The 22,042-nt window shown below is 45.9% G+C and overlaps 1 protein-coding gene across 1 annotated transcript in view; it reads right to left on the bottom strand.

The window, feature by feature from the left end:
- The window catches only part of PLEKHH2 (pleckstrin homology, MyTH4 and FERM domain containing H2), a 239,776-nt gene that overhangs the window by 24,433 nt on the left and 193,301 nt on the right, over positions 1–22,042 (bottom strand). Inside the window, exons 20-24 of the mRNA XM_075339186.1 lie at positions 20,206–20,385; positions 17,416–17,513; positions 5,637–5,814; positions 5,000–5,155; positions 2,693–2,790 (exon numbers count right to left, since the gene is read on the bottom strand). Coding sequence (XP_075195301.1) covers positions 2,693–2,790; positions 5,000–5,155; positions 5,637–5,814; positions 17,416–17,513; positions 20,206–20,385 — 710 coding nt within the window. The remainder of the gene's footprint in view (positions 1–2,692; positions 2,791–4,999; positions 5,156–5,636; positions 5,815–17,415; positions 17,514–20,205; positions 20,386–22,042) is intronic.

Genomic DNA, 22,042 nt, shown 5'->3' with positions numbered 1-22,042 from the left:
AATATTAGACATGGCCACCATGAATTTCTACTACAGATAAAAAAAAACACAACACACAGAAAAATATTTTTATTAGAAATAAAACACAACACAATTAGTGACTCCATCTTTATTGAAATAAAGAACCCCCCTCCGCAGTAATCCTGGGTCAAGGGTCCCGCGCAGTCCAATCCAGATCTAATATCATCTAATCGGTTTGCTGGAAGACAAAGCGATCAGATGATGTGTCAGGTTCAAGGGCCTGAATCACATGACACAGCAGCTGATTGTATAAACGGCTTTTATACAATCAGCTGATGCATCAGTGCAAAAAAAACCAAAAAAACTACACACTTCAGTGCAGACTCCTGTCCGACAGCATCAGCTGATAGTTTAGCCGGCCGGGCGGTAAAAAGCCGGCCACACCGCTCGACCTATAGTGTCAGCTGATTCCGTCAGGTGAACGCATCAGCTGATCATCGCCAGGTCTGAGAGAGAGAAAGAGAAAGAAGAGAGAAAAGAGAGAGAAAAGCTAGAGAAAAGAGAGAGAAAAGAGAGAGGAGAGAGAGAGAAAGAAGAGAGAGGAGAGAGAAAGAGAGAGAGAAGAGAGAGGAGAGAAGAGAGAGGAGAGAAGAGAGAGAGAGGATAGAGAAGATAGAGAGAAGAGAGAGAGAAGCAAGAGAGAGACGAGAGAGACAGAGAAGAGGAAGAGAAGAGAGAGGAGAGAGAGCGAGAGAGAGAGAGAGGGAAAAAGAGAAAAAAAGAGACTGAGAAAAAGAGAGAGAGAAAAAGAGAGAGAAAGGAGAGAGAGCGAAAGAGAGAGGGAGAGAGAAAAAAAGAGGAGTGAGAGAGGGAGAGAGAGAGAAAAAGAGAGAGAGAGAAGAGAGTGGAGAGAGAGAGAAAGAGAGAGAGAAAAAGAGAGAGAAAGGAGAGAGGGAGGGAGAGAGGATAGAGAGAGAGAAAGAGAGAGAAGAGAGAGAGAAAGAGAGAGAGAGAAAAAGTGAGAGAGAAAAAGAGAGAGAGAGACAGAGAGAGAGAGAGAGAGAGAGAGAGGAGAGAGCAATGCAGCCTCATTCCGTGAACTGCACCGATTTTAGAGGTGTGTCCCATGGCTCACAGCTGATGTCCAGCTCCTCCCCTCAGTGCATAATTAAATTAAATTATAAATATATAATAATTATAATTTAAAATGAAAAATATAAAAGAAAATAAATTCAATTCTTTACCGGGACCGGGACTAGAACTCGTGAAGTTATGCTTCTTAGGCGATCGCTCTTTACACTGAGCTCTGCTGACCGCGCAATTCACTTCATTGCTACGTGGAGCTGATACAGAATACTCGTGTTCTGTAGCAGAGCTGACAGTGTCGTGTGGATTACGTCGGACCTGGATGTGTATTTGGGGATTCATAAACTGGTAAAAGAGGGTGTTTTTTTTGTCTTTTATTCCAAATAAAGTATTTTTCGCTGTGTGTATTTATTTACTTTCACTTTCAGTTTAATCATGGAAGGTATCTCGGGGCGACGCCTGGCATGATTAAACTCATTATTACCCCGATTGCCACCGCACCAGGGCAATTCGGGATGAGCCGGGTGGAGTCCCGGGACTGTCGCATCTAATGGATGCAGTAATTCCGGGCGGCTGCTGGGTGATATTATTAGGGTGGTGGGCTCCCCATACCGTGGCGCTCTCCATCCTGACAATCCCAGCCTCCAGCCATGCGGCTTTATCCTGGCTGGTATCAAATATGGGGGGAACCGCATTTTTTTTATTATTTATTTATTTTACTGCACGATATAGACCCGCCCGCTGGCGGCTGTGATTGGTTGCAGTGAGACAGCTGTCACTCATTGTGGGGGCATGTCTGACTGCAACCAATCATGGGCGCCGGTGGGCGGGGAAAGCATGGAATACCTGATTGAATAATGAAGCGGCAGCCATTTTCTAAAGAGGAAAAGACACCGCAGATTTCTGACAGCCATGCAGCGAGACGCCCGTGATCGGTGAGTAGGAAAGAGAGAGGGATTGTGCTGGGGACGCAGGACGCATGCAGATAGCAACGTGTGCACATAGCCTTACTGTGAAAAGCCACATTTTTGTTGATCGAACCGTTCTCAAACCTAACTCGAACTGTCGAGCTTTTAGCAAAAAGCTCGAGTTCGAGCTCAAACACCCCACAAAATCACTCGAACATGAAATTGGCGAACCTCGAGCCTCGAACATCGCTCAACTCTACTGGCTAGTGTGGATGATGTAGGATATGTCATCCACAACAAGTCTAGTAGAAGGAGGATGGCTAACACCGCAGAGAGGAGGTGCCAGATTGGAGAGTAGCGACACCCATCGGACCGGACCAACCCTTAGGTGAGTATTATAAAAATGTTTTTTACGTTATACAGAGCAGCCTGGGCTCTTATATACAATATTCTGAAATGCTGCATATAAGAGCTCAGTGGTGATGGCCGTAACTTATAGGGGACAAATCTAGTGACAGGTTCCCTTTAACTAATTTTCCAGCCAGCAATAAATAGTACAACACAGAGGCTACAGATAGCAAAGTATGTAAAATTTTTAATGAAACCCAATAGAAAAAAATTATTATTAAAACTGAATACTTGCATTTAAGTAAATAATAATAATAATAATAATAATAATAATAATAATAAAAAAAAAAAATTCTAAATCCCCCTTAAAGGCGAATGAGATCCCGCACCTGTTTTTATATGTCAGCCTTACAGTCCGGGTACCATCACATTTCCCAGGCAGCTGCTCCTTGGATGCCTGCTCCCACTTAGAAATGATGTCACAAATCTGGTAATGACAAGAAAGTGAGGTGAAGTCTTGAGGCGTATATAGAAATCATAGGAAAAAATAATGCCCTCCACCTAATGCCTTTATAAACCCCTTCTTATTCTTATAAAGACAACCACTGTCTATATTCATTATTGGGGCTCCTGGATGTGATAGATATCTCCTTCTGTAAGGGCGGCTCCTGTTCTGGCAAACTTAGGCTGCTCTGGTGTTACAAGGATGACCATTTTTATGACTGGCCGACCTTTAAGAGGTCATCAATATCAAAGTAATAGAAAAGCTCTATCACCAGGTCAAAACTGTCCATATTTCATTCCGAATTATTATCACTACTCCCTTGAGTATTCCATTTTTTTTTTGCTTCCAGAGATATGAGACTATATATATTTTGTGCTAATTTTTATGAGCTTACAGGATCCTCAGGGGCAGGTCTTAAGCTGTAGGTACCGCCCCCTAATAAAGAGCATAAAAATTAGCACCAAATAAAAAGGCCCATATTTCTGGAAACGTATGGTGAATTTTAAAGAAACAAAAAACTTAATACTCAGGTGGGCAGTGGGAATAAAATGAGTGTAAAATCTGATCACTTCTCATCCACTGTAGCGTCACTTGAAATAATTGGATACTGCTTAACATGACTGCTTGTAGAAATCAGCTTTCTTCACGGATAGATGCCCTCATTGATGTGGCTCAAGGGTACAGATAATAGAGGGGTTACTTATTTAATTATTCTATAATATATGAAAGGGGTTTTTTTTCTGAAAATTGGAATAGAAAGTCCCTAATGGGCTCTATGCATACTAAAATTAAGATTGGAAAACAAAAACACAGATATCAGATATCGATTGGAGATGGATCCTGTTCAGCTGATTGCAGGGTCTGCAGCGCTTCAGCAAGTGCTGCGTCCCTTTCACCAGGCCCATCTATGTATATTTTGCAGCAAATATGCCTGGTAATACAGTTCACTCCCATTCAAGTTGATGGAAGCAAGGTGTAATAACAAGCTGCAGAAGTGACTATCAAGGTAAAATCAATGTTTCCTTGAGGCCCCTTTCACACGTCAGTGATTCTGGTACGTTTGTGCTTTTTTTTAAACGTACCAGAATCACTGACATACGCAGACCCATTATAATGAATGGGTCTGCTCACACGTCAGTGATTTTTCACTGCACGTGTCTCCGTGCGGCGTACCCGCGTGTGCGTGTTTGCTGCACGGAGACATGTCCATTTTTTTCTGGCATCACTGATGTCCCACGGACCACACAGTGGTGCGGTCCGTGAAACACGTGCCAGAAAAAAACATGCTTTTAAAATAAAAAACATTTTAACTCACCCGGCGTCCAGCGATGTCCTCTGCAGCCCGTTCTCCCGGCTGATTACTGTTGCGTATATTCATTATGCGTGACACAACCGACCCGGAAGCAGCTGCTGCGGGGGTCAGCGCCGGCCGGATGCTGCACCGCGGGAGGATTCAGCACCATGGAGAGCGGGAGCGCGCACAGGTGAGTTGATTTCTAAGTGCAATCACGGGCCACGGAGAACGGAGCCCGGATTGCACTTAGACAACCCACGTGTGCCGAGATTCATGGCACACGCAGGGACATGTGCGTGTTTTACACGCCAGTGAAAAACGTCTGTGTTTTTCACTGACGTGTGAAACGGGCCTAAGGTTGCTTTACACGCAGCGACATCACTAACGATATATTGTCAGGGTCACGTCGTTAGTGACGCACATCTAGCGCCGTTAGCGACATCGCAGCGTGTGATACCAAGGAGCGACGATCAATGATTGCAAAAACGTCCAAAATCGTTGATCGTTGACACGTCACTCCGTTTCAAAATGTCGTTGCTGCTGCAGATGCGATGTTGTTCGTCATTCCTGCGCCACCACACATCGTTATATGTGACACCACAGGAACGACGAACATCTCCTTACCTGCGGCAATGCGGAAGGAAGGCGGTGGGCGGGATGTTACGTCCCGCTCATCTCCGCCCCTCCACTTCTATTGGACGGCTGCCGTGTGAAGTCGCTGTGACGCCGCCAAACCGCCCCCTTAGAAAGGAGGTGGTTCACCGGCCAGAGCGACGTTGCAGGGAAGGTAAGTCCGTGTGACGGGTGTAAGCGATATTGTGCGCCACGGGTAGCGATTTGCCGTGCAAAAGCTTGTGCTGCATTTTGGATTTCTTGTAATACCCAGTATTTCTGCACCTTAATGTTTCCTTGTAGACAATGCTCAAGGTCCTTTCCCGATGGATCATCTGTAAATAAAGCAAATCCAGACTGTGCCGGGCTCCTCATACCGATGTCTTGGTTAAGTGTGCAGAGGAATTCTTCTACCGGTGTGGATGCATCAAATCCCACCACCTATAATCAATAAGGAGCTTTATCTAAAGTTTAACCATAAGCAGAATATATCAATAATTATACCTACAAATAAAAGTAAAACCTCAAGGTCACATACTCTGAAATTTAAGCTCAACTGTTTGTCCTCCAGAAGCCTCAAACTCTTATGTTTTTAAGGTCCTAATAATTGGCCGAACCCAGCAACATTGGTGGGCTCAGCTGAAAATCTAATGTGTATGTGGGTAACTTTCCCCCAGCAGATATAGGACAAAGGAGTGCCTGGCAGAGACACTTTTTTTTGCCACGGATTCATTCACTTACTGTATATGGAAGAGTTTGATGTAAAAATCTATTGAAAAATTGGTACTGAACATGCACAAAGCACAAACGTGAAGCATGGCCTCCTGCTTGAGGACCTAGTTTTAGTTTACATCCCACATATCTGGAGTCTAGATACTGTTTATATCATTTTCACATACATATTGTTCTAGAGTGATGTTACCTGATATGTGCCGTTCATGAAGTGCACAGGAATACTGAACGGCAAGGAATGGTGATATGGGTTCCGTAAGAGAATTGAGAGAATTTCCATCCGGGAAGGTTTAGCTTCACGATCCCCATTTTGTTGGGTTCTTTCAACACAGCGCTGGCAATAAATAGCATATTTTCCAGCCTCAGTCCTATGATCAGAACAAAGAGAGAGAAAGAGAGGGTTAAATCATACAGTATGATACACAACTTGCACTGGAATTATATCTGAGGACCCTGCAAACTCAAAATACTATGTACCTTTTTTTTTTGCAGCAGATATGTGCCGCCCCCGTGCCAGCAGCTGGTGCTGATCGGATCCGGATCTACGGTACGGCTCGAGGGGTTCTCCGGACCCGGGGGTCGCGCGGACACTCCGAATAAATGGGGGACGTATTTATATGGGATATGTTGTAGAATGTCTGTGACGCCACCCATGGTGTGTGGTGAGATGTAGCACCACCGCTGCCGTTGCGGGGTACCCGGGGGCGATGGGATAGCATCTGGATGTTAACTCCTCCGTGGGTAGGGATGGTGGCCCCAGGGTCCAGTGTCTCTGTGCTGAGGATGGTGATTGCAGGGGCCGGCGCACCCGGCCAGGTCGGGGATGTTACTCACGGTCGAATAAAGCACACAAGTCCTGTGGTAAACCAAGGTGATGGTGGCCGGCTGCCGCAGACGGGTGTATCTGATACCACAACCGGGCTGGTAATCAAAGTCTCTGTCCTCTGCACTCGGTGTGTTGTAGGTAGGACTTCCTGGTTTGAAACACGGGAGTCCACTCCCAGTCCTATGGTTGGGAGCCGTGCCCGTCTGACGCTGACCCTTGGGATCTACGGGCCCTGGCGGTAGCCCTATCCCTCTCGGTGGGTGGTTGTCTACTTTTCGGGACTTAGGTTGGGACAGGACCTAAAATCTTGCCCTCAATTGGTTAATTAGCTAAGCCGTCGGTGCCGCTCCTGGCTTCAGGGTCCAAGTACCCCCTCTGTGCACACGGTTTCCGGGTCAGTTCTCCGGTGTCGGTACCGGCGGGCTACAACCCTGCCCCGGTCCACCTCGGATCTCCAGAAGCAGTCTTCCCGTCTCCTGCAGACTTTGGCTACCATCTGCCACCTAGCCAGTACGTCAGGGCTCCAACCCTGACGCCTGTCAACTTCAAAGCCTAATCTTGAACTAACTGTTTTCCTGCCTCGGGTTCTCTAGACCCCTAGGTGGGCATTCCCCAACCGCCTGGTCCCACCCACTGGTGTGTCTGTCCTACCCTAAGGGGGGATGACTAGGGTTTCAGGTCGGCTGCTTTCCCTGTGTGGGAAGTGTGTTATGCAGGGGCCTACATGTACCTATACCTGGTTTTCCACGGCGTTACAGATACCAGAGGCATATCTAGGGGGGGGCTGGCGGGGCATCTACCCCTGGCGCAACTGTAAGGGGGCATTTTCAGGCTTCCTGATGCAGCCTGCGTTGCCGCTCTGCAGTGGGAACCGCCATTCTCTGAGCGCAGCTGTCACGCTGAGAGCCGCACTCATAGAATTTGCAGTGCGCGGCTCCCACTGCTCAATTGTCCATGTATCTGTCAGACGCGAGGACAATTGGAGCGGTGACGCCGGCGCTGACTTCCGGGTCAGAGCGACGGCTGTCATGTGATCAGGTCAGCTGATCACACTGCTGACCCGGAAGTCAGGCCTGCAACGCAGAGGCGGCAGAGAGTGCTGATAAGTGCTCCACTGTGGAGCTGAAGACACGGATCTATGCACACGGAATGGGAGGACAGAGGGTGGGGAGAGGGAACTATTAGTGGGCACATTATGAGGGGATAGAGGTTGGGGAGAGGGCAGTATCTAAAGACAGTATGGAGGAGAGAGGATGGGAAGGGAGCAGTATCTATAGACACAGTAGGGGTGAGGGGGAACGATCTTTTGACAGTATGGTGGGAAGAGAGGTTGGGGAGGGGGAAGCATCTTTGGGCACAGTATGGGGAGAGAAATCATGAGGGGTGATGTATGGGGAGAGAAATGATGAGAGGTGATGTATGGGGAGAGAAATTATGAGGGGTAATGTATGGGGAAAGAAATGATGAGGGGTGATGTATGGGGAGAGAAATGATGAGGGGTGATGTATGGGGAGAGAAATGATGAGGGATGATGTATGGGGAGAGACATGATGAGGGGTGATGTATGGGGAGAGAAATGATGAGGGGTGATGTATGGGGAGAGGGAGGATGCGGGGTGATGTATGGGGAGAGGGAGGATGCGGGGTGGTGTATGGGGAGTGAGAGGATGCGGGGTGGTGTATGGGGAGGGGGGAGGATGCGGGGTGGTGTATGGGGAGAGGGAGGATGCGGGGTGGTGTATGGGGAGAGGGAGGATGCGGGGTGGTGTATGGGGAGAGGGAGGATGCGGGGTGGTGTATGGGGAGAGGGAGGATGCGGGGTGGTGTATGGGGAGAGGGAGGATGCGGGGTGGTGTATGGGGAGAGGGAGGATGCGAGGTGGTGTATGGGGAGAGGGAGGATACATGGTTATGTATGGGGAGAGGGAGGGGTGGCGTATGGGGAGAGGGAGGGGTGACGTATACAGACATGGTATAAGGAGAAAATGGGAAAGAAATTTTGAGGGCACAGAATAAAGAGTGACATGGTATGAGGAGCAAGTGGGCAGGATGGAGAGTGAGGTGGAAAAGTATATGGACACGCAGGAGGTAGTAAGGAAGACAGTAAGGGACGAGAAAAATGTGAGGGGGCACAGAATAGAGACTGGGTAGTGGACGGATGTGGTATGGAGAGGGGGCAGAATTGGAGGACAGTGTGAGGCCATAGCGAGGAGGGGGTGGGATGAGAGGGCACAGTATAAAGACTGGGCAGTATAGGGTGATACAGTGAGAGCACAGTGTGAAGAGTAGTATGGAAAGGAGAGGGAGTGTGTGGGGCATGTAAGATAAGAGGGGCAGTGTGTTAGTCATATTTTGGGTAGAGAACACACTGAGGGGCCATTATTTATTCTGGGGTACAGCGTAGGGCAGGCATTTTTAAATAGGAGTATTATAATCATTCTGCTATTTTAGGGGCATCGTGATGGGATGTGATGCAGAAGACCGGAAAAAATGGAAATCTGCAGAGACGAGCTGTGAATGTGAAAAAAGTCATCATGACGTCAGGACAAGGTGAATAGAAAGAAACGACTCAGAGGCAACATCATCTATAAGGTTCCTGAATGTAAATGTTTATTTGTGATACTGACTATGTCCCATCATTAGGCCTTGGTCCCACTTGCGCATTGCTTCTGATGTGAGAGCAATGGGACCACCACTGATCAGCTGATCATGGTGCAGATGGCCGGAAATGCTTATTTCTGGATCTGCTCCGTCCTCTGATGGTGTCCGCGGCCGAGTACTGCACATCCACCTCATTGATTTTAATAGGAACCTGCTGCCACTATCAGAAGATGGAGCAGATCCAGAACTGAGCACTTCCGGCCACCTGACACCACCGGCACCTAGAGTAGGTGTGACGCCCTGGGCAAGCCAGGGGTCACAGGTCAAGACACCACCACACCCTACACCCCGGATAGGTACACCGAAGCTAACCCAAAATCCTTGTTGCCTTCCTCCAGGGGCTGATGTTCACACCAGGGGGTGGGTCAGGCGGTTGGCTCCGCCCACCGAGGAGTTCACAGTCCTGGAGGCGGGAAACCAGACAGAGAAGCTAGGGAAGTGAAGGAGAAGGAAGTGGTAGAGGAGCTAGTAAGAGAGAAAAAGTGAAGAGAAAAGTGACAGTTAGAGAGCCTGAAGTTGGTCCGGGTATGTGCCCCGGACTGAGACAGCAAGGTCAGCAGACAGCAGTGACTGTTGGCAGGAGAGGCTACTCAGAGGTTGCCGAAAGGACCGTGGATGTGTGGTGGCCCGGCAGTACCGGAGCGGTATACGAAGAGCAGCCAGCACCATTGGCAGGGGCCTTTCGGATCCCGGCAAGGCTAGGAGTCGCCGTGAATTTGCCAAATCCGTCAGTGAAGGGGACCTCCTGGGTCTCCCAACACATAAGTCCCGATTGAAGGCAACAGTCCAACCATAGTGGAGAGACACCGCCACCGCCAAGGCACCAGTTTCTCAGGGCCAGCGCCTGCGGGCAAAGTGGGGCTCCTCCGGCCCGATATCCAAGCCGGGGAGCGGGTTACCGGTGGGAACCCATCGCTACCAACATTCATTTAGGTGCAGGGACAGAGACCGTCACCGTCAACTACCGGGGAAAAGCAACAGCAGCCGTTTGTGGGAGCCGTCTTTCCAGCCGTGTGTTTTACCGAGAACTGTGTCACCGTCTCAGGCTGAGTGAGTACCACAGTGCCGTCAGGCACAGCGCTGCCCCCGCGTCCATGCACCCTATCAAGCCCTGCACCGGCCCTGCCATCCAGCACCCCTCACCTCATCACTGGGCCCCGGGACGACCACCCCCTACCCACGGAGGGGAGAACTAACAACTTTGCTGCTCCCTGTCACCGCTCCCGGGATCCCCATACAGAGCAGCGGTGGTGTCCACACAATCACCACAACCGTGGGTGGCGTCACGGACAATAAACTATCCCAAAAACCAATCCCCTTTCACTCACGGGCGAGGAGCGCCGCTCGAGTCCCCGGGATCCGGCCCATCGCTCGAGCCACCGAGCAGCAGCAGGCCGCGGCAGCAGCGGCAGCCGGACCCGAGTAGTGGGAGAGCGCTGCGTCCCCTCCTCCGCCCGCGACATAGGGAATAGGCGGGGTTGCCAGGTTCCGGACCCCGGCCAGTCAGACATTGGTGACCTATCCTAAGGAAAGGTCTTCAGTGTTAAAGTAGTGGACAATCTCTTTAATAAAGTTGTGTGCCGTCTGACAAGTTAAGGGTTACTATGTTTTTATTTATGTTAGGAGCATTAAAGGGGTTGTCCAAGTTTGTGATGAGCCTCCAGTCACTCTGTGTGTCACTCTGTGATTGCAGCCTTCTGAATTCTCACAGTGTGCACACTGCACGCTGTCAGGATTCTCTGCTGGCGGCAGTGACAGTGGGAGGTTATGAAGCTGCAAGTATGCGATTTACATAGACGTGCTCATGTGCTGAACAGACATGCTCAATGAAAATGAATTGACTGAGGCTGGACACATCAAACCAGAATGTGACCAGAAGTGTACAAATCTCACACTTGTGCTCACATGATCGTCCATTCTCGTCACTGGCACCGGAGAATCCTAAAAGTGTGCAGAGCATGCATTGTAAGAATTCAAAAGCCTGAAGTCACGAAGAGAGTCACTGCAGATTTTCATCTCTAATCTGGACAATCCCTTTAATTACAAAATTAAGTAATAATAATAATTTTATTCATTTACATAGCGCTATTAATTCTACAGCGCTTTACATACATTGGCAACACTGTCCCCATTGGGGCTCACAATCTAGAGTCCCTATCTGTATGTCTTTCAAGTGTGGGAGGAAACCGGAGAAAACCCACACAAACATGGGGAGAACATACAAACTCCTTGTAGATGGTGTCCTTGGTGGGATTTGAACCCAGGACCCCAGCGCTGCAAGACCACAGTGCTAACCACTGAGCCACCCTGTGTAGTATCCTCCGTTCTAACAGCGTGTAATATACCCACTGTCACAATTCAGCTCTGCTCGCTGGTCACCACATGGCCACTCCACTCATATGCGATTTTCATACCTTGCATGTGACAATTAGCTTTTCTTCATACGTTTCTCATTGAACATTGAGAGAATTATTAAGAGAAGCTCGTTACCACGCGACTGTAAGTGTGCAAATCACATATGAGTGATTGGTCACATGACGACCACCCAAATTGCTTGGGGGGGGGGGACTGAATTCTTGCCCCGGGTGCTGGAAAGCCTAGATACACCTCTGCAGATACTCTCCAAAATTCTCCTGAAAAGAGCTACAAACTGCTAGAAAAAAACCCCTCTTCTTACTCATTTTTAAGGGTATGTGCACACAGTGTCTTTTCCAGGGTGGTTCCATCTTGAACCCGCATGAAAAAGCATCACTAAACTACAGCAAAAAATTAACAGCGTACAGAACTGTAAAACAACAGTCTTTTGTGCAGTCTGCTGTTACTTCCCATAATCTACTGGGTTCCTAAACTATGAAGAGGTTAAAAAAAAGTAAGGCTATGTGCACACGTTGCACACATTCTGCAACCAAATCTGCATGTTCTGGCATGAAAAACGCTATGGGAAATAGGTGCGGTTTTGCCATGATCTACTGCGATTTTTTATGCTTTTTTTTCCATTGCTTTCACTGGTGAAAAAACGCAGAAAGAATTGAAATGCTATGGATTTTTTTCTGCACCCAAATCTGCAGGGGAAAAAACTTGAACGTGTTCACAACACTTCAAGATTTGCAAAAATCTGCAAGAAAAAACTTTACAAAACTGCATCATGTGCACACAGCCTAAGGCATGAAACACACATCCGTGAAAATGCACGCACGTGTAATACAGGCCGTTTTTCAGGTCAATGATACGTTTTTATGTCCGTTTTTATGGTCCACGTGGCATTTGTGTGAACGGCGTATGCTACCTGCGTGTGCGTGTGTAATGCCCGTGTGTGCGTGAGATTTGTAACTGACGTGTGAGTGTGTTTTCCGTGTGTAATGTTCCGTGTGTGATGTAAAATGTGATTGATACATACCCGCAGACAGCAGACAGAGTCGCACGCTGAGAATGAACTCTGGTGAACTTAACCCGACTTCATTGTCATACCGCGGCTCTGTCTGTGTCGCATCCTGATTAGCGTTCACCCGTGCAGGACTCACCGGTGACCGCTAACCCCCTGAGTGACTGCAGTGAGCAGCGCGATTAGCGCTGCCGTCACTCAGGTTACCCGCGGCTAGCTTGAGTCCACCCCCCGTGACCGCATCTCACCTGTGACTTCATCAATGTCACTCGGGCAACTTGCTGTCACAGTTGGAGGATCCAGCGGTGGCCGCGAGTAACCTCAGTGACAGCACAGCTGATCACGCGGCTCACCTCAGTTGCTGTGTGGAGCTGACAGGAGCGGCAGTGTTCTTCTGCCGCTCCTGTCACCTTCATGTAGCAGAGCTGGAAGCAACGCGGGACTTCCGTGGATTATGCCGGACATGGATGGGTATTTGGGGCTTAATAAATTGGTGAACGAGGGTATTTGTTATTGTTTTTTATTGAAAATAAAGGATTTTTCGTTGTGTGTTTTTATTTACTGTAACTTACAGATTAATCATGGAAGGTATCTCGGGGAGACGCCAGCCATGATTAATCTAGGACTTATTGTCAGCTATGGGCTGCCATTAACTCCTTATTACCCCGATTGCCAACGCACCAGGGCAATTCGGGAAGAGCTGGGTAGAGTTCCAGAACTGTCACATCTAATGTATGCTGCATTTCTGGGCGGCTGCTGGCTGATATTGTTAGGGTGGGGGGCTCCCCATAACGTGGAGCTCCCCATCCTGAGAATATCAGCCTTCAGCCGTGTGACTTTACCCTGGCTGGTATCAAAATGGGAGGGAACGCAGGTCGTTTTTTTAAATTAATTATTTATTTTTTTACTGCACATTATAGAGCCGCCCACCGGCGGCTGTGATTGGTTGCAGTGAGACAGCTGTCACTCAGCGTGGGGGCGTGTCTCACTGCAACCAATCATAGGCGCTGGTGGGCGGGGAAAGCAGGGAATACGAGATTAATTAATGAGCGGCCGGCTTTTTCAAAATAGTAAAAGCCTCCGGAGCAGTGTGAACGCTCTGCAGCGCTGCGCCGGTGATCAGGGATCGGTAAGTATGAGAGAGGGGGGAGGCTGACCGACAGACAGAGAGAGGGACAGACAGAGAGAAGCCGACCGACGGACTGAGGGAGATTGACCGACATACACAGGAAAAGAAAGAATGACCGACATCGCTAGAAAAAAGCACAAAATGTACACGGAGCATACGGAAATGCATCTGTGTCACGTACATGTGCGCACATAACCATTGACTTTCATGGTGTCTGTGTGTCCGTGTTCGTGCAGAAAACGGACATGCTTCCGTGCAAAACGGAAACACATACGGATCACGGACACAGACATTATGAAATAACGCACGTGTGACCTCAAACATAGATTAACATTGGTGCATGTTTGTCCGTGTCTCCGGTATATACGGAAACGGAACAAACACGCACGTGTTTAACGGATGTGTGTTTCAGGCCTAAGACAGTCATTTTTCAGGTGGCTTTCTTTGAAACCCACCTGCTCTTTTTAGTTTAAGGTATAGGGAAAAGATGCAATAAAGTCACTTAAATAAGCAATGACAAGACCACCATCGAAAACTTAGTCTCCTGACCTGTAATGATTATTATTTCTGATGTATATTATTATTCTTGTTTTTCCAAGTACGCTGGTGACAAAATGTTTGATGTTAATACTTTTGAAGCATTGGCCATAAAGGCGACACTTAAAGGGAACCTGTCACCAGAATTTTCGCTATTAAACTAAAAGAATCCCCTTCTGCAGCTCCTGGGCTGCATTCTGTAAAGATTCATCTTGCTACTGTCCCCCCTGTCAGACCTAAATAAACACTTTATAAAATATTACCTTTTGGTATGCTAATGAGCTTTGCTGGCCACGTGGGCGGGCTGTATTGCGTCCGTTATTCCCCCTCCTGCCGCTGTTCACCGTCCCCCGGTGTTGATTGACAGATGATGCCGCTGCTCATTGTGACATTGTCATCACTAACGTCATCCAAGTACCCGTCCATAATCTCGCGCCTGCGCAATACGATCACCGGCGCTCGCAATTTGAACTGTGCTCAGTCACGAGATACTGCCACTGGCCATGCGCAAGATTATGGGCGGCTACTTGGATGACGCTAGTGATGACATTGTCATCACTAGTGTCATCCAAGTAGCCGCCCATAATCTCGTGCATGCGCAGTGGCACTATCGCTGGACAGCACTGTTTTCAAATTGCGAGCGCCGGTGATGTTATTACGCATGTGCGATATTATGGGCGGCTATTTGGATGACGCTGGTGATGAAATTGTCATCACCAGCATCATTCAAGTACCCACCCATAATCTCGCGCCTGCGCAATACGATCACCGGCGCTCGCAATTTGAACTGTGCTCAGTCCCGCGATACTGCCACTGGGCATGCGCGAGACTTCAGGAGCACTGAGTAAAATGAGAGCGGCAGCCTCATCTGTCAATCAACACTGGGGGACGGGGAACAGCGGCAGGAGGGGTAATAACGGACGCAATACAGCCCGCCCACGTGGCCTGCAAAGCTCATTAGCATACCAAAAGGTAATATTTTATAAAGTTGTTATTTAGGTCTGACAGGGGGGACAGTAGCAAGAGGAACCTTTCTAGAATGCAGCCCAGGAGCTGCAGAAGGGGATTCTTTTAGTTTAATAGCGAAATTTCAGGTGACAGGTTCCCTTTAAGGCTATGTGCGCACGTTGCGTTTTTCATGCGTTTCCGCAGCATTTTGAACTGCAGCGTTTTAATGCAAAAATGCATGCGTTTTGATTTCCAAGCAAAGTCTATGGGAAATAGGGCTTTCTTGTGCGCACAATGCTGTTAAAAACGCAGCGTTTTTGTTGCATAACATTTGGCAAAATCTGTGAGTTTGAAGAAGCAACATGTCAATTGTTTTTGCCATTTTGGCAGCATTTTGCTATCATTGAAGTCAATGAGAATGATCAAAACGCATCCTAAATCAAATATCTAGCGTTTTACATGCTTTTTTGATGCAAAACGCATGCATTTTTGACAAAACCAAAGGATGCGTTTTTGACATTATAGTGAGGTCTTGACGTCTCCTTTCACACATATATCTATCCCGACTATAAAAAAATAGTCAAACTATAATTTATCGTTAATTTATACATAAATATTAAATCACGATAATCTTTTAATTAAAATTAGCTATTTTGGGTATGATTTTAAGCATGACTTTTTTTTTTTCCATTCTCAAATTTATTTTATCATGACATTCGTTCAGAAACGCTAGAATCAAAAAGCATCAAAAATGCATGTCCAAAACAATGAAAACGCACTGTAAACACAGCTAAAACGCATCTAAAACGCGATAAAAACGGATGCGTTTTTTTTACCATGACCAAAGTAGACATTGGCAAATTCTGCCACAGGATGCGTTTACAACTGCAAGTAACTGAACGCAACGTGCGCACATGGCCTAACTGTTGGTTTTTCCTTTTTCCTTTTTGTCTATTCCTGTTTTCCCTTTCTTTAATTCCTCCCTTATTCCTTGTATTTCTTGTATTAAAATCTGTAAAATGTTAATAAAAAGATGCAAACAAAAAAAAAAGAAACTGCTCTGGGCAAAAGATCCTCAGCTTTTTCCTAAAGCGACTTTGCTTGAGAAAAGCTCAGTGACGTCGTATACACATACCCTTTGTTGTTCATATAAGGAAGTTTTATTTGTCCTGAAAAGATTATTGAAAAAAATGGTGGGAAAAACAATAGCATGCCTCTTCTTTGCAGCAGAGGTTGATGGAATATGCTCCAAACTGGGCACTGCCCAATCAAAAGCCTGCAAAGAGACACTTTAGAGAAAAAGAAAACCTCTACAAAATTGCTTAAGGAAAAGAACAAATCTTCCAAAAACTTCCCCCAAAAAGGAGGGGAAGTGGAACAATTGGGGTTTTTTTTGTTTTGTTTTTTTGTTTTTTTGTGTGAACATAGTCTAAAGGGTGCTTTACACGCCGCGACCTCGCTAGCGATCTCTCGCTAGTTTTTATAGCGCCGGTCACATGTGCGATCTGGCGTGTCACATCGCTAACGAGACCGCTAGCGAGGTCGCAGCGTGTAAAGCACCCTTAAGGCCCTGTGCGCACTGGGAAATAACTTTTTCTTAAGAAAAATCCGCAACCTCTGGCAGAATACCGCACCCATGGCAAAAAACGCGGTAATAACACAATGTGCACACAGGGCCTTAAGGGGGCTATACACGCAACGATATCGCTAATGAGATGCCGTTGGGGTCACGGAATTCGTGACACACATCCGGCCTCATTAGCGACGTTGTTGCGTGTGAAACGTACGAGCTACCGCTAACGATCACAATTACTCACCTAATTGTTGATCGTTGACATGTCGTTCATTTCCCAAATGTCGTTGCTGGTTCAGGACGCAGGTTGGTGGTTGTTCCTGAGGTAGCACACATCACTACGTGTGACACCCCAGGAATGACGAACAACACTGTACTTGCGTCCTCCGGCAACAAGGTGGGCGTGTCTTTCATGCGGCTGCTCTCCGCCCCTCCGCTTCTATTGGACGCCTGCCGTGTGACGTCGCCGTGATGGTGCACGAACCTCCCCCTTAGAAAAGAGGCGGTTCGCCGGCCACAGCGACGTCGCGAGGAAGGTAAGTATGTGTGACGGGGGTTAGCGATATTGTGCGCCACGGGCAGTAATTTGCCCATGACTCACAAACGACGGGGGCGGGTGCTTTCACCAGTGACATCGCCAGCGATGTCGCTGCGTGTAAAGCAGCCTTTAGACTTCTCATTTGTTGCTTTAGCCTATTGGCAAATTCCATCTACACATGCCCGTCAGTGAACAAAAAATAAAGATCAACCTAGGAGGAATCAATCTGCTCTTCATATCAGACCCAGTGGTCTGCCTTAGAAGGATCACCCCCTAATAATGATGTAAACTCCATAAGCCACGTCCTTTGCAACAAGGTTTGAAATGAACCATTTTAACAAGTACTATAATCTTGCCCTAGTGGATCTATGGAATACCTGATGTCGGCGTTCTTCTTCAGGAAAAGTTTCAACAGCCAGATGTATGGATGCTGAGGAAGGAAGAGGCCAACGCACAATGCCAGGAGCTGCCACCCCTGTGAAAACACAAGCAGGTCTATCATTTATGTACCAGCTTCAGACGGGCAAAACAAGTTTTCTTGGGGCTTGAATAGATTTCCTACCACCCAAAAAGTTTTTTTCCCCCTTAACTGAGGTGGTGATGGGATTCTCTCTCCTTGCAACCCTTGGAGCATGCATTGAGGAAATTTTAAGATTGGTCATGGAGAATCTACTGGCTCCTATTAGATAAAATATTTACACAGATCATCAATTTCTGACAGTGCTTAGTGTAGAATAAAGTCAAGTGCTCGAGCGCCCAAGATCCTCCGAGGACCCTATGTAAGCAGGATCAACACAGACTGCCAGAGCCTGGGGTACAGCAAATATTTTGTGTCCCCCAACCTGTGGACTGCTAGCGCTTCCTGGGCCCTCCTGTGAGTCCAGTATTGAACCCCTTATCCCCAAAGGACATGCACTGTATTTTAAGAAAATACTTCAGTAATTACAGTTTGACCTTCAATTTTCTAGTTTTTTTCTGCTGAAATTTGACATAACATTCTAAAAATTAGAAATATATTTTTTATAGCATGTTGATTTTACCTTTTTAACACTTGTTTTATGTACAGTAACTAATTTATTACTCTTAAGGGTGCTTTACACGCTGCGACATCGCTAGCGATAGCTAGCGATGTTGCGAGCAATAGCACTCGCCCCCGTCGTTGGTGCGTTATGTGGTGATCGCTGCCGTACTAAACATTATCGCTACGGCAGCGTCACACGCACATACCTGTTCAGCGACGCCGCTGTTGCTGCCGAACAATCCCTCCTTCAAGGGGGAGGTGCGATCGGCGTCATAGCGACATCACAGCGGCGTCACAAAACGGCCGCCCAATAGCAGAGGAGGGGCGGAGATGAGCGGCCGGAACATGCCGCCCACCTCCTTCCTTCCTCATTGCCGGTGGACGCAGGTAAGGAGATGTTCGTCACTCCTGCGATGCCACACATAGCGATGTGTGATGCCGCAGGAACGACAAACAACCAGGGGCATGCACCACCACCGATATTATGAAAAGGAGCAACGTGTCAACGATCAACAATTTTTGACGTTTTTGCGATCGTTGATCTTCGGTCCTAGCTGTCACACGCTGCGATGTCACTAACGGTGCCGGATGTACGTCACAAACACCATGACCCCGACAATATATAGTTAGCGATGTCGCAGCGTGTAAAGCACCCTTATCACTACAGCATAACCTGAGTGCTATCGCTAACCCTAATTTAATTATAACCCAAACTTTAAACTTAGTCATAGCCCTAAACCTAAACTTAGCCCTAACCCTAAACTTAGGCATAGCCCTAAGCCTAAACTTAGCCCTAACCCTAAACTTAGTCATAGCCCTAACCCTAAACTTAGCCCTAACCCTAAACTTAGGCATAGCCCTAAGCCTAAACGTAGTCATGGCCCTAAACTTAGTCATTGCTCTAACCCTAAACTTAGTCAGAGCTCTAAAATTAGTCATAGCCTAATTAATTAGTCATAGCCTAATTAATTAGTCATAGCCTAATAACCCTAAATTTAGTCATTTCCTTAAACTTAGTCATAACCCTAATTCTAAGCTTGGTTATAGCGCTAACCCTAAACTAAGTTATAACTTTAAGTTAAACTTAGTCATAGCACTAACCTTAAACTTAGCCCTAACCCAAAACTTAGTCATAGCCCTAACCTTAAACTTAGTCATAGCCCTAACCCTAAACTTAGCCCTAACCCTAAACTTAGTCATAGCCCTAACCTTAAACTTTGTCATAGCCCTAACCCTAAACTTTGTCATAGCTCTAACCTAAGCTTAGTCATTGCTCTAATTCTAAACTTAATCATAGTCCTATCCCTAAATTCATTCATAGCCCTAACCCTAAACTTAGTCATAGCCCTAACCCTAAACTTAGCCCTAACCCTAAACTTAGTCATAGCCCTAACCTTAAACTTAGTCATAGCCCTAACCCTAAACTTAGCCCTAACCCTAAACTTAGTCATAGCCCTAACCTTAAACTTAGTCATAGCCCTAACCTTAAACTTAGTCATAGCCCTAACCCTAAACTTAGTCATAGCCCTAACCTTAAACTTTGTCATAGCCCTAACCCTAAACTTTGTCATAGCTCTAACCTAAGCTTAGTCATTGCTCTAATTCTAAACTTAATTATAGTCCTATCCCTAAATTCATTCATAGCCCTAACCCTAAACTTAGTCATAGCCCTAACCCTAAACTTAGCACTAACCCTAAACTTAGTCATAGCCTTAACCCTAAACTTAGCACTAACCCTAAACTTAGTCATAGCCCTAACCTTAAACTTTGTCATAGTTCTAACCTAAGCTTAGTCATTGCTCTAATTCTAAACATAGTCATAGTCCTAATTCTAAACTTAATCATAGTCCTATCCCTAAATTCATTCATAGCCCTAACCCTAAACTTAGTCATAGCCCGAACACTAAAATTAGTCATAGCTCTAACCTGAACTTAGTCATAACCATTTTCCTAGTTAGGATTAGAAATAGTGTGTAAAAACAGAAAACCAGATCTTAGTAATGAATAAAAAAATATTAAATTTGGCACGCCCATTGAATTTGGCACCTGCGTCTTATTCACTTGACCTCACATTCGCTATACATGGAGGACAGGCCACTAGAATAATTTTAGATACTGCTTTTTGTTCACTTTTGAAGTGTTTTACCTGGATGGGGCTGGGCTGGTTCTGTGGCTGCCGGTGTCTTGTCTGTTTAATGAGCTGGCAGTAGATCTCATTCTGAAGCTCAGGGTGGGTAAGACAGACTTGTAGGGCACTTTGAGCCAGGGAGACATGATAGTCAATGGCAGGGGAATCGACAGCAGCATTGAGGAAGAGCTGGCAGGTCTGGAGGTATTACATGAAAGGGCAGGTTATTATTATATTATATTACAAATGGTGACATAGATAGATAGATAGATAGATAGATAGAGAGAAAGATAGATAGATAGATAGATAGATAGATAGATAGAGGGATAGATAGATAGATAGATAGAGGGATAGATAGATAATAGATAGATAGATAGAGGGATAGATAGATCGATAGATAGAGGTATGGATAGATAGAGGGATAGATAGATAGATAGATAGATAGATAGATAGATAGAGGGATAGATAGATAGATAGAGGGATAGATAGATAGATAGATAGATAGAGGGATAGATAGAGGGATAGATAGATAATAGATAGATGGATAGATAATAGATAGAGCGATAGATAGATAATAGATAGAGGGATAGATAGATAATAGATAGATAGATAGAGGGATAGATAGATAATAGATAGATAGATAGATAGATAGAGGGATAGATAGATAGATAGATAGATAGAGGGATAGATAGATAAATAGATAGATAGAGGGATAGATAGATAATAGATAGATAGATAGATAGATAGATAGAGGGATAGATAGATCGATAGATAGAGGGATAGATAGAGGGATAGATAATATATAAACATTATATATCTTATCAGAGGAATCTGCTTCTTTCTCGTTCTGGACTAATCAGTCATTCTTCAAATTCTCAATTTTACTAGTTAAATCTGTATTCAATGAAAACAGTCTTTTCCATTCTTTATATAGGAGATGACAATTGGTGCTCATATAGTTCTATGGAGAACTGTAACTGGCCTTTAAAGGGGTATTCCCATCTCCAAGATCCTATCTCAATATGTAGTAGGTGTAATAATAATATTAGTAAACACATCAAATTAGAAATGTAGTATAGTTCTCCTGATTCACTGTCGCTTACCTCATATAATTTTAAAAGCACCAACTGTCCTCTCTGTTAGTAAAGGGAAAGTCTATCTTTGTACCAATCTATTAACAGTGTAACCTCACTCCAGGAGGCGAAAGAAGCAGATTTGTCTGATATCATCTATTACAAAGTTTCTTATATTTATGTGCACTATTGATTTGTGAAATAAAAGTTAAAACGATGGTTTAAATTGCACTGAAGATATACCAGTAAAAGAAGCGTAATATATACCGCACTGAACATACATCATTAAGATTGATATACAGTATATCATGTCATATAACAAATGCCCTGAGGATAGAATGATGAACATTTTTTGTATATAAAACCAAATGAATGACTCTAGCTCCCTCTTGTGGCCACATTAACAAATTGCAATTTTAAACAACGAACTTAAAATTGAATTACTAAATTAGTTTTTTTTTATCAGTATTTATAGGCAATAACAGAAGTGTAAAATTATTAAAAAGTATAATTAAAATATTGGTACTGATTTTGGCTTATAAATACCAATACAAAATATTGATCCGAATTTACTATGGAGTCCGGTTACCTCCATAACAACCGCGGTCAGTAAAGTTACGTCCTAGCGGTCATAGTGTTAATCCCCACGTACTGCTCTGGGCTGCAGGCGGGAATCCATGTACATGTCAGCTGATTTATACAGCGGACATGTGTGCCTTGAAGATAGGAGTGGAATCGCTATCCACCCTTACCGGTTAACCCCTTAAATGGCACTGTAAGAA

This window comes from Anomaloglossus baeobatrachus, chromosome 3, assembly GCF_048569485.1.
Source record: "Anomaloglossus baeobatrachus isolate aAnoBae1 chromosome 3, aAnoBae1.hap1, whole genome shotgun sequence".
NCBI classification, from domain to species: Eukaryota; Metazoa; Chordata; class Amphibia; order Anura; family Aromobatidae; genus Anomaloglossus; species Anomaloglossus baeobatrachus.
The sequence above is the reverse complement of the archived record's forward strand: the minus strand, read 5'-3'. Positions and strand labels throughout refer to the sequence as shown.